This window comes from Chelonoidis abingdonii, chromosome 1 (genome assembly GCF_003597395.2).
Source record: "Chelonoidis abingdonii isolate Lonesome George chromosome 1, CheloAbing_2.0, whole genome shotgun sequence".
Classification (NCBI taxonomy): Eukaryota; Metazoa; Chordata; order Testudines; family Testudinidae; genus Chelonoidis; species Chelonoidis abingdonii.
The window spans coordinates 314,111,505-314,124,412 of NC_133769.1; the positions used below are offsets into that span (position 1 = coordinate 314,111,505).

The following is a 12,908-nucleotide window of genomic DNA, read 5'->3' on the forward strand; positions in this document are numbered from 1 at the left end:
TTTCAGAGCTACAACCTCTTTAGCAGTGGCACTGGTGAGGCACATCATACCCTGAAAAATTCCAGGGCAACTTTGCATTCCTTGGGGCTCTCTCCTAACTCCAAAAAAGAAAGCAGACAACACAACAGCTGTATTTCAGGTGGTGTTCCTTGACTCAGTGTTATAGTCAGCCATCAAAGATCCTCTGAACCACTGAGGAAGAGGCAGATATTTCACTGGAGACAACCCTCTGCCACCTCTTGAGTCTGGAGCTTTGAATGGGCAGCACATTTGACACCAACATTGGGAACTTGGTTGGCACCTCACAGAATCTTTTTTTTTTTTTTGTTCTACCATGGCAACTGTCTCTCATTTTCAAAAAGCTTGGGGTACGATTACTATGAACCGGTGGGCCCTCGATCGTAAACAAGGATATACATCCAGTTTTAGTCCCTTCCAATCACCTTCCCCTCTGCCTATTTTCTTCTTCAGGAATCCTTTTCACAGGAGACTGAAGCAGGAGGTAGACTCTCTTTTCAGGTGGGAGTAGTGAAGAAAGTGCCACTGGAGTACTGACCCAGGGTCCTTGTTGTTCCTACTCCCACTTTGTGAAAAAAGTAAGAATGAGTCTCCAACCCCCTGTCGTCTTCACCTCACCACCTTCAACCTCCGTTTCAAATTCAGAATGGCAGCCTAGGTTTCTAGTCTGTTTACTAGATTCTGTGGACTGGTTTGCAGCTTTTGACCTGCCAGATGCCTGTTTTAACATTTCCTTACATCCAGCTCACGGAAAATACCTGAAATTCATGGTATGAATATCATGCTATCTGTATAGAGGCCTGCCTTTTGACCTCTTCATCCAACAGTTTTCATCACCAAGAAGCTGAATGCCTAATTCAAGGATAACAGTCACAACAGGTGACTAACTTGGTACAATCAATCCTAAAACTTCTTACGTTGCTGGGTTTCAATGTCAGAAACCAAAACTAAATCCAGCTCAGAGCATAGAATTCAGAGCTGCAGGATGAGACTTCAGATCAATGAGGGCCTAACTTCCACAGTAATGGTGTCAGACTGTGACAGATCTCATCAGTCAACTTCATGCCTATCTAAGAACTGTCTTATACTTGTATGCTTTGCAGTATACACTTATATCACATAGCACGTCACACTTCACCTTTGATCCATGCAAAAGAGGTTGAGATCAGTATATCTGGCTAGCAGATGCTACATGCAGACATGTAATGCCCAGGGATTAGGTGAGTTAGAGTGGTCCAGATCAGTAGTCAGAGTTCATGCAAGATGTTGGACTTATTATTTATGTAAGGTATTACCACAACACTAATTTAAACATAAATTCCTTTATTAAATCTAAAGGCTGAATGGTATTTATACAATTGCTCTAAATGTGCCCCAAAAGCCTAAATAATAATCAATTTATTGTGTAATGACAGTAATAAAACATTTATAAGTATTTGATTAAAGATAGATGCAAATAGACTACACCCAGGAGTGCTTAGACCCATATTGATTGGCTCCAACTTGGCCAGGCAAGGTATTAGCAATGAACCCTTTAAGAGTTTACTTTTTGAATCCTTTAACAAACAAGTGATGTCATTGCCAATTACTGACTTCAGCTAAAAACCAGTTTGAGACAGTTTACTCTTATTTCCAGTTTTAATCCAGATAAGATTTACTAAGGCTTTTCCTCCCTATTTCTTCCCCTTTCTTTGCTGACCAACGGTTCTTTGTTTGCATCTGAGTTCACATAGGCCCTAACTTTTTTGAGATAAAAAGGAAGTATATGGGGTGCCAAAGTTCATGTTGGCTCATTCTAAAATAGATTGTCTGTCTTATATAAAACCATCTGCAATAACTTTTATCGGTCAGGGGCCTTCTTTTTAGAAACTTCTCCCTTTTTTTTTTTTTTTTTTTTTTAAACCAGGAATTCTTTCTACTGCATTTCTTCTGGCCTTAACTCATTATTTTCAAGTCTTTTCTTTATAACATACTACTTTAACCAAACTCAAGCAAAGTTTAATTCTTTGATTTTTTTTTTTATATATATATTCTACACAAGGGATATGATAGCCAAGAAAGCTAATCTAAGGGGAAGGTACACTGAGGTATCTGGTGGGGTTGCGTGAAGCAGCAAGGCAGGATCAGGTGGGGTGGCAAGAGAGGGTCAAACAGGGTCCAAGTAGCAACTAATGGGTAATGGCTTGTTGCTCAGACAAGGCCAGAAAGGAAGCAGGGAGTTTGTATTGGTTACAAGCCAGTCAGGAAGCTGATCATGAAATCCTGGAAGCTGACCCACTGAAGTCTGTGAATACACTGATAATTTGAGTTGGTGTGGCATGACGGCCAAGGCTGCTTCTCAGGAACGCAGTGGGCCTGGGTTTGAGAATGGGGTTTCCTGACAACATGGTCATAATCCCACTAGAAGTCCTCTTTGTTAAACTGGGTGGACAGAGCAACTGCAGGTGTGTGGAGAGGAATTTCCCTAATCCATGTCTCTACTTCCAAAAACCTTGGTAACAGATTCCTCTGTGTGGGGGTGAGTGGGCTTATCTGGATCAACTGGCAGTTCTGGGTCTGTCGTCTCCTTAGGAAGCCTGCTTGCACATAAACACTTTAGATGTTAATACAATTGACGTGGCATGAAAAGGCTTTGCTACACCTTCAGGAATCAGCAAGTTAAGTGCTGGCTGACAACACTACAGTAGTGCACTATATTTACAGGCAAGTGGAAGCTAGATCATTCCCATTCTGTCAGGAAGTCAAACATCTGTGTGTGGTGCATCCTGAACCAGAGCACATTGCTAACTGATACCTGCTGCAATGGAGACACACGTCCAGGCTCCCTTTCAACACCTTCCTCATCCCCTGGACACTAGGACTCATGTATGCCTTTCCATAGATACCTATGACAGTGAGAGCAAACAATTAGTTTTGAGAGAACTGGACAAATATATGAATGCGATTTGTATGATAGGGTTGCTTGTGATTGTAAGGGGCAGGGCTCAGCAGCCTTGGGCCTTGCTTCTGGTTTGTGTTTGAAACATGCTTCTGGGGATACCCAGACCTGTGAGCCACTGTGTTCTCTGACTCAGCAAGAGTAAGTTTTGCTGGCGATTAAACTGTCAGCTTTCTTCCATACCAGTCTGTTTTCCTCACCAGCAAACTCCTCAAGGCTCTCCTGAACCAGACCTTGCCTATTTTATACAAATATTGTACTAGTGTGTATATGGGGGTGTATCTAGGGCAGGGGTTGGCAATCTCTGGCACATGGCTCACCAGGGTAAGCACCCTGGTGGCCTGGCCAATTTGTTTACCTGCTGCGTCAGTAGGTCTGTCCGACCGTGGCTCCCACTGGCCGCGGTTCGCCATCCCAGGCCAATGGAGGTGGTGAGAAGCTGCAGTCAGCACATCTCTTGGCCCGCACCGCTTTGTGCAGCCCCCATTGGCCTGGGACGGCGAACTGTGGCCAGTGGGAGTCACGGTCGGCCAAACGGCAGGTAAACAAACTGGCCCGGCCTGCCAGGGTGCTTTCCCTGGCGGGCCGCATGCCAGAGGTTGCTGACCCCTGATCTAGGGTATCTAGGATATCTTCCGTTCCTAAATGCTTATACTTCAGGGTTTCAGCCAGCCACATGCAGGGGTTAGAAAGGATTTCCATCTCTCTATGTATTCTGTTTTTTGAATATCCTTCCTTTTGAAGCATTAGGGATGGCCCCAGCTAGAGACAGGACATGGAATGAGGAGGGCCAGTGTTCTGAGATTGTACTGAGCTTATTCTCTGTCTCAGGGACTTGGCTGGCTAGTTTTTACTTATATGCTTAGTGTCTAACTGATGACAATACGTGGGGTTGGGAAGGAATTTTTGCAATGACTTTAGGGGTTTTTGCCTTCCTCTGCAGCTGATGCAGGTTGCTTGCAGGATCATCTGGATATATATAACTTAATTTCCCTGCTGTTGTGGAGGCCTCACTTACTGGTGCTTCTTGGTCCCTCCTGTTCTCTGCCTGTGGCAGATAATAGTTCAGTCTCCTGTGGGCTGTAATATTGTGTAATTCTGGTTGTTGGGTTTAGTGTGCCGGTGCTGGGTAGTGTTGGTAGCCTGTGGTATACAGGAGGTCAGATTAGATTAGTGGTTCTCAATTTTTCCAGACTACTGTCTGTCTTTCAGAAGTCTATGTCTTGCATACCGCAAGTTTCACATCACTTAAACTACTTACTTAGAAAATCAGACATAAAAATACAAAAGTGTCACAGCACACTATTACTGAAAAATTGCTTATTTTCTCATTTTTACCGCATATTTATATTCCAAATCGATTTATTTTATAATTAATATTTACATTTCAGTATGATCTTTGAAATTGTTTTTCACTTGTGAGCCTTGTCTGAAGCCTGAACCCCAGGTGGCAGGGCTGAAATATGTAACTTAGCTTTGCAGGGCTCCCTGGGGTATGCGGGTCTGGGCAGTTGCCCTGCTTGCCACCCCTCATGCCAACCCTGCACTTACAATCACCTTAAACCTGTCCCATGACCCCCTGGGGGCTGTGACCCACAGAGAAACACGGATCTAGATCAGCTGAGTCTCCGCCAGAAGACCTCTGTGTACCTCCACTGGTATGTGTACCCATTGTTGAGAGCCACTGGACTAGATGGGCTGGTGGTTCCTTCTAGCCTTACCCTCTGAGGGTCCTGAGGCAAGGATTCAGGGTGTATCATGATAGCCCCAGCATGAGCCAGGCAATTCTGGTATTAGATTTATCTGATCAACACAGACCCCCGTCACCTTACCCATTCCACCTGACAGTCTCTTAGAACAATGACCCAGCATCTTTACACCTGACAGCCTGGTTGCTGGCTGAATGAAGTATACTGAAAGATGCTGTACAGCTGAGGTTCAGAACATTCTACTCCAGAACAGGAAATCTTTTAATCAAATTGACTTACTGAACTAAACTGAGATTTTTTTCCGTCAAGATATCTCAGCAACAGCTTTCACCACTGACATCTCCAGTTTCAACAGTACTGGGCAACTTGCTTGAAAACAATCTGGACTCTTCATCAACTGAAAATAAGAGTTCATTTTGCAGAACTATCTGTAAGCCATGCTGTCTTCACATCCTCTAGTAACAAAATTCCTGAGGGATTTATGCATGTATTTTCCCTCTGCCTCCCGGTTTGGGTGCTGCCTCCCTTCTTTAATCTGAATATAGGACTAGCAGTGGTGATGGGTCCCTTCTTTGAACCCTTAGTAACCTGCTGCCTTTACCACCTCTCAATGAAAACAGATTTACTGGTGAATGTTACATCAGCTAGGAGGGTAGGAGAGATACAGGCTTGTATGTCAGGTCCCCTGTCTATGGTATTTCAGAATGATGGGGTTACCCTTAGACCTCACCCAAAATTCCTGCTCAAGGTAGTCTCAAAATTCTATATTAATTGGTCTGTTCACCAAGTGACTTTCTTTCCAAAGCTTTGCATTCTAGACAGTGTCATTTTATTTAGATAAACCAAAATTGTTCAGGAACACACCTAGGCTATTAATGACATTTGACAGTCAAAGGGCACCACCATTTGCTCAAAGGTTATCCAGGTGGTTTTTTGACTGCATAAGAACTTATCAATTAGTGAGGAAAAATTCCCTGCCATACTAGTTCTTGTTCCATTAAGGCTCAAGCTGCCTTGGCTGCCTGTTTGGGTAGTTTCTATGCCTGAGATGAGTAGAACAGCAATGTGGACCTTGGTCCACACATTTACTACTCACTTCTATTATCAGAGCACCAAGAAGCTGTAGCACAGACCAGATGTTTGGATACCATTTCTGTGGGGCTGTCCTGTATCACTAGTTTAAAAAAGACTGTCACGTGCTGACTGGCCCCTTTAAGTGGAAGGGGGTGTCTAGTACATGTGTGACTCATCAGCTGCCTCCTAAATGTGCTTAAAAGAGGGTACCTGGGCCTAGTAAGTGGGAGAGCAGCTAGCAGGGGTCACTCAGGAAAGGAGCAAGTGAGAGCTGCCTGGTTCAGGCAGGAAAAGAGCAAGTGTGAGGGTTCTCTGGGAGTCGGGAGACTGGAGGAGGTTGGGGAAAGTTGCAGAGAACAAAGCTTTCTGCTGGCCCTCCCTGGAAAGAGAAATTGCAAGAAATCACTGGATGAGCTAGCTTGCTGGCCTTCCTGAGCCAGAGAGCCATGGCCAAAGAAGGCTGGAGAGGGCTTGAAGGCTGAGAGCGTTAGAGGGAGAGCCTGCTGGCTCTCTGAGCTGGAGAGCTGAAACCATAGGGCCGCTGAAGGCTTGGGTGAGACATGGTTAATGACCCCAGAACAATACTTGGGAGTGAGGCATGGTGTGGGATGCTGGAGATGTACTGAGATTCAGATTGTGGTGAGACACATTGGGATTGTTTGATGGAATGTTGGTGAGTTGGTTTGTAGCATGGAGTTTGCTTTTGTAATAAATTAACCCTGTAAGGGAGCGTATGTATACTTGGAATGCTTTTGTATATTTTTGGGAACGACTGAAAGGGAAATGGAGGCAGAAGCCTAGGTTGTGCTGTGACATGCCATAGGATAGCACTCCAGGCAGGGCTGCCTTCTGATAGACTTCTTATACCCACCTGGAGGTAAATAGACAACTGTTTGTTAATCACAAAGAGTTGAATCTGTGTGGGCAGTCATTCAGAGAGCAGATGCTTACCCTATAGCAGGGGCTGGCAACCTTTCAGAAGTGGTGTGCCGAGTCATCATTTATTCACTCTAATTTAAGGTTTCGCGTGCTGGTAATACATTTTAAACTTTTTAGAAGGTCTCTTTCTATAAGTCTATATATGGGGTGGGAGGGGTCAGGGAAGAGGGCTGGGGGTATGGGGCTGCAGGGCAGAAGGCTGTGTGTGTGTGAGGGGTCAGGGCTGAGGTGCTCGGCTCGTAGGGGTGCTCCCACCCCCTGCCCTGAGCCTCTCAAGGCAGGGGGCTGGAAGGGATATGCCCTGTTCACCCCCTTCCCCAGGGCCCCCTCCCTACCTTTCTGTGTCCTCTACGAGCTGTGTGCCCACTGCTGCTCTTCTTCCTCCCCCTTGCTAGGGCCATCAGCTGATTGGCGCAGGGAAGGAGAGGGGGCGGGGCAGGAAAGCACCACACTGAGGGAAGAAGTGGGGAAGGGGAAGCTTGGCTGCCGCAGAACCAAGCTTCTCCCTCCTGCCTCCACAGGGGAGAGCGGTGGGCGGGGGGCTGGGACTGCAGGAGGCAGCTGTGTGCCGCTTAAAATCGGCTCATGTGCTGTAGGTTGCCGACCTCTGCCCTACAGTAACACTGGTTCTTCAAGATATGTTGCTTACACTGATTCCACACCTGCTCTCCATCCCTACTCTGAGAGTCTGTATTTGAAAAGAAACTGAGGCAAGGTTAGGCCCACTCTGTTCTTTATATTCTGGGGGAGAAGGAGATATGAGGGCATAAAAGGTGCAATCCTGGTCCCATTAGACACTGTTAGCTAAAAAGAACTTCTTGAGCATATGAAAAGTATGTACACAAAAAGTGAAATGTGTGTGTACAACACCTCTTAAAGAACCAGTAACTGTAAGGTAAATTTTCTTTTTTTGGTTTTAAAGAAACAGATCGCATAATCTCTGAACTGTCTTCTTCCTTGCAGGGTGTGCACGTGTTTTCAGTTGCTGAGAGAGATGGATGTTAACATGGATACCATAAGCACTAAAGTTGATAGTAGTGTATCACGACTGAATAAGAAGTATGATGTATTATCTGCACTATATCACAAATTTGAAAGGTAAAATGCACAATTTTTTTGTTTGAACTGATGGATTCATTTTTAGCTGACATTTATTTTGATTTCTAGAACATATGTACTAGAAGTGCCCATCCTAAACTTTAGGCATTTTCCCCAGAATCTTAAAATCAGTTATACAGAAACACTACAATGTTTACACCATAACTATTATACTGCATTATAAGGCCATCCTGTTGTTGCTTCTGTTGCTATTATTTGTACTATGGTAACACCAGGGGCCTCCAGCCTCCTTTTTTAGGCATGGTACAGATAAACTGCCCCTTACAACCTCACCACCCAAGTAATCCCATTCAGTTCACGTCCCATCCTCTCCCCAAATGCCTGAGAAAAATGTTGAGATTTGAGGGTCCTGAGGCAAGGATGCAGGGTGTATCATGATAGCTCCAGCATGAGCCAGGCAATTCTGGTATTAGATTTACTGGTCAACACAGACCCCAGTCACCTTACCCATTTCACCTGACAGTCTCTTAGAACAGTGACCCAGCATCTTAACACCTGATAGCCTGGTTGCTGGCTGAATGAAGTATAGGCAACTATTCCTTTCATGTAAACAAATTCTTTTCAGTGCTTAGCAACACTCCGGCAGGTTTTGCTGCTGCATGTCCTAGTGATACTCCCCGTTGTCTAAAGGGACATGATAGATTTGCTTTCCTCAATGAGTTTCTTCTTTAAATCTAATCCAGTTTATCATTGCATTGATGGTCAGTATAGAAGATGGAAAGTCCTAAATTTTTTTTTTTTTCAGACCTACTGTAGGTAGGATTGCCAACCATCCTGGTTTGGCCAGGAGTCACCAAGAATCGGGCTTGATCTCCTGGAGGCTACTGAAGCCAATCCAGGAGATTTTAGGCCACTAAAAGTCTGGTGGTGCAGTGGGGTTAAGGCAGGCTCCCTACCTGCCCTGGCTCCACAGCACTCCCGGAAGCAGTGACGTGTCCAGCAGCACCTCCTCATGCTGAGCCTAGGAGCTGCTTGTCGGACATGCCGCCGCTTTTGAGAGCCACCCGAGGTAAGCGCCCCCGGCTGGAGCCTGCATCCCGAACCCCCTTCTGCACCCTGAACCCCTTCTGCACCCCAACCTTCTCCCCCAACCCTGATCCCCCTCCTGTACCTAAGTCCCCTCCCAGAGTCCACACCCTCGCTGCCTCCCATACCCAAACTCCCTCCTGGAGCCTGTACCCTGAATCCTCCTTTGTAGCTCAATGCTGTACCCCAGGCTTAGTCCGGAGGCTGCCCCCTCCAACAGTCCGAACCCTTCAGCCCCAGCCCAGAACCTGCACTCCAGCCCCAGTCCCATGAAAATGAGTGAGCGTGGGGGAGAATAAGCGTCTGAGGGGAAGGGCTGAAGTAAGCGGAGTGGTGGGGCAGGGGTGTGACCTTGGGGAAGGGGCAAGACAGAGCAGGGCAAGGGTGTTTGCATTTGTGCAATTAAACAGTTGGCAACCCTAACCATAGGTCTTTTCTGAAGTATAACAATATCACTTTATCTGCATATTCCCTTTTTCCTTTTAAATCTTGCCCCTGAATATTTGTCTGATGTCTTTCCCCACCCATTCCCCATTTTTTCCTGTTTTTCCCCTCTGACCTTTTTTCTGTAAAATGTTTATATAGTGATATTACAGAAGAAGAGACTGTGAGGCAAATTACAAAGATAAAATTTAAACAGTACTGCCAACCTCAAGCATTCAAAAACTTGAGTCTGACGCAATCATAAGGCTTTACAATTTTTTTTTAAGGTTTTTGACTTCTGATTCCTGAGCCTTTAGGTTGCACACTTGGGTCATGTTTTAGTGGTTTCTATTCTCCCCCTCAACCATGAGGGCTCAGGCAACTTATTTTTAAAATTAGAGTTGTGAGTCTCTTTCAATTGCTTGACTCCAAGAGCCTGTGGTTTTAAGAAAAAATTGATATGGTAAGACTCTTTCAACAGAATCATGAGATAGTAATACTGATGCAATAAAGGCTGTGAAACACACTCAAACCACTGGATGAAATGTGTCATGAGACTATTACAGACTCTACTACTTATTTATAAGACATTGGAAAATAACGTGCATGTAAATCTTGGCTTTCTGGAAAATATGATTACTCATTAGATCACATTTTTAAATTGCTTTATTATGTGAGGTTTGATATAAGCATTTCAACAAGAGCTGCTCCTTGTAGAGCTACTAGTTATAACCAGCCCATTGTGTCTGTTTGTGATACTTGTAAAATGGATTGACAATGTTCTTTAATTACAATAACTGACATTTTCTGAAGTGGCGTATATTTCCGCTATATTTAGCTGAAACAAAGAATGCTACACACTTGTTTTGCATTGAGAAAGGTATGTGAAGTAAGGAACTGAATTTTTTTTTCTAGGACTTGTGCACTTATCTACATGATACAAGCCAGCAGTCAGTAAGTTGGACTTTTATAATTTATATATATATAAAATTCAGGAGGCGATCCAAAACATACGTTAGTATTTTACTTTTCTAAGTACTTGTTTCTAAAGTGTATACACTCCCCTCCCCCCAATCTAGTGATGGCACCAACAGTTTCACACATACAGAATGGGAAGAGACTGTCTAGGAAGGAGTATGGCAGAAAGAGATCTAGGGGTCATAGTGGACCACAAGCTAAATATGAGTCAACAGTGTGATACTGTTGCAAAAAAAGCAAACGTGATTCTGGGATGCATTAACAGGTGTGTTGTAAACAAGACACTAGAAGTCATTCTTCCGCTCTACTCTGCGCTGGTTAGGCCTCAACTGGAGTATTGTGTCCAGTTCTGGGCACCGCATTTCAAGAAAGATGTGGAGAAATTGGAGAGGGTCCAGAGAAGAGCAACAAGAATGATTAAAGGTCTTGAGAACATGACCTATGAAGGAAGGCTGAAAGAATTGGGTTTATTTAGTTTGGAAAAGAGAAGACTGAGAGGGGACATGATAGCAATTTTCAGGTATCTAAAAGGGTGTCATCAGGAGGAGGGAGAAAACTTGTTCACCTTAGCCTCTAATGATAGAACAAGAAGCAATGGGCTTAAACTGCAGCAAGGGAGATTTAGGTTGGACATTAGGAAAAAGTTCCTAACTGTCAGGGTAGTTAAACACTGGAATAAATTGCCTAGGGAGGTTGTGGAATCTCCATCTCTGGAGATATTTAAGAGTAGGTTAGATAAATGTCTATCAGGGATGGTCTAGACAGTATTTGGTCCTGCCATGAGGGCAGGGGACTGGACTCGATGACCTCTCAAGGTCCCTTCCAGTCCTAGAGTCTATGAATCTATGACTAGTTTAGATTTAGCAGGCACTTGGAGTTTCAGTGGGAAATGAAGAAAGTAGCAGAAGTGATATACTTGGTCAGTGTATTGATGGTGCCACTTGCACCATGAATATCTCCACCTGCTGGTTTATGAATCAGCGTGGAAGAAACTAACAGTGGCAGGATGAGCTTCATAAACATAGTATTAGATGAGAGGAAATATTGGCTGCTCTCAAAATTAGATTGAGTTAAGGCTGTGACTGGAGAGTAGGACCTTTTTTATCAAAGACATGAGCCAGAGAAAACTACTTACAATAATTTGAGTAAATTATCAACATTCACTTCCTTCACCCAGACATTAATGCTTAGAATTTCTTGAATGGAATAAGAACAATTAGCCTTTCCATTTCAAAATTTGTTTGTAGTTTTAATTCCATTCAGAAGGTATTGTGATAACTAATAAACCTTAAAGTGTGTGCGAAAACTTTCTGTGTTGCCCTAAATGAATGAATCCACAGACTCAAGTGATTCTCCAGAGACTGTATTCAGAACTGTTGTAGAACTGTTGCTGTGAAATTTTTACTACTTTGTTGTCTGTGTATAGGACTTCTGCTGAATTGAGTTTGCCATTAGTTCTGAAAACTTCCTGGATCACTTTTTTGTTGGCGAAAGGTAAATTATGTTTATAGTAGAATTATTTTAATTTCTTTTAATGGAGTGAATTTATATACTTTTTGTTTCATATCTCCAATACAAGAAGCAAGACCTTGTTTTACTGTTCTCTTAGCTGGTATTATGGACTGGGAAGTTTGAATATGGTATGTGATATCTTTCCTGCCACTTAAGAGGCTGTTGCTGTTCTGGCCACTTGGATTTAAGGGTGGAATATGTGGGTTTTTTATCTTTATTTTTTAAATAATGCCCCTATTTCATGGAAGTGGCTGCCTGAAAGCGACCAGTATTTTTTTTATTTTATATTTTTAATGGACCTGGAGAAGTTTATAAGATTGTTTCTTCACTGTGGTAAGACTCACTCTGTGAAGGGCTTGGGCCTTAGTTAAGGATAGGAGGCCAACACCATATTGTTATAGCAGTACAATCAGCATCTAAAGCCTCTTCTATACTAAGGAATTTATTTAAAAAATCCTCATTGGTCCAGAATTAGTTCATTTGCACCAACGGGAGCCCTAGTGTATACAAAGCTCCTGTGTTTACAACTGTCATAAAACCTTCTTAGGAGCAGCTGAAACAATGGAGTTTTTGTTTCTTCCTAAAATTCTTGAGTATAGCCCATAAAGTAAGGCTAGGGGAGGTTTTATGCTTGCCTTTTTGAGAGTCATGAGGAAGGGGTAAAATCCTACCAGGTATAGGAAGGTCAATAAAAAAGTTCTGTAAGAGGCTGGAAGTAGATGAACTCAGTCAAACAGGCTGGAAATGAGCCTAGGTGATAACCTTCTAGTCCTAGTGGTAAGGATAACCGTTAAACTGTATGCACCATGTACTGTTAATTTTTCAAGTGCTGATAATTCTTCTACTTCTATGACTTGTCAGTATATCATCTATCACAAAGACTGTTTGGACAGCCTGACTAACCTGAGCTTGGAATATAACAATTGTTGTGCTTTTTAACTGACTGTATAAATGAAGAGAAATTATGTATTTTTTGTAAAACCAAGTTTTAGTAGTAATTGGAGAACAGAAAAGGGGGAAAAATTACATAAATAGAAAATAGTGATGCATGAAGGCGAAGTAGTTGTCTACAGTGTCATTCTTGAGTAAAAAGTGTGTGGGGGGGAAGTCATTTGCTGGAAAATAAGAACTTCATTCAGAGTTTAAGGAAAAATTATGTATTAGTGATGTAT

General features: G+C 43.3%; 1 protein-coding gene across 3 annotated transcripts in view; it reads left to right on the forward strand.

Annotated features, from left to right (window-relative positions):
- Nucleotides 1–12,908, forward strand: part of RB1 (RB transcriptional corepressor 1) — a 163,026-nt gene that overhangs the window by 13,834 nt on the left and 136,284 nt on the right. For all 3 annotated transcript variants that reach the window (XM_075061588.1, XM_075061587.1, XM_075061589.1), the window contains 3 exons: nt 7,642–7,776; nt 10,162–10,200; nt 11,651–11,718. In XM_075061588.1, coding sequence (XP_074917689.1) covers nt 7,642–7,776; nt 10,162–10,200; nt 11,651–11,718 — 242 coding nt within the window. The remainder of the gene's footprint in view (nt 1–7,641; nt 7,777–10,161; nt 10,201–11,650; nt 11,719–12,908) is intronic.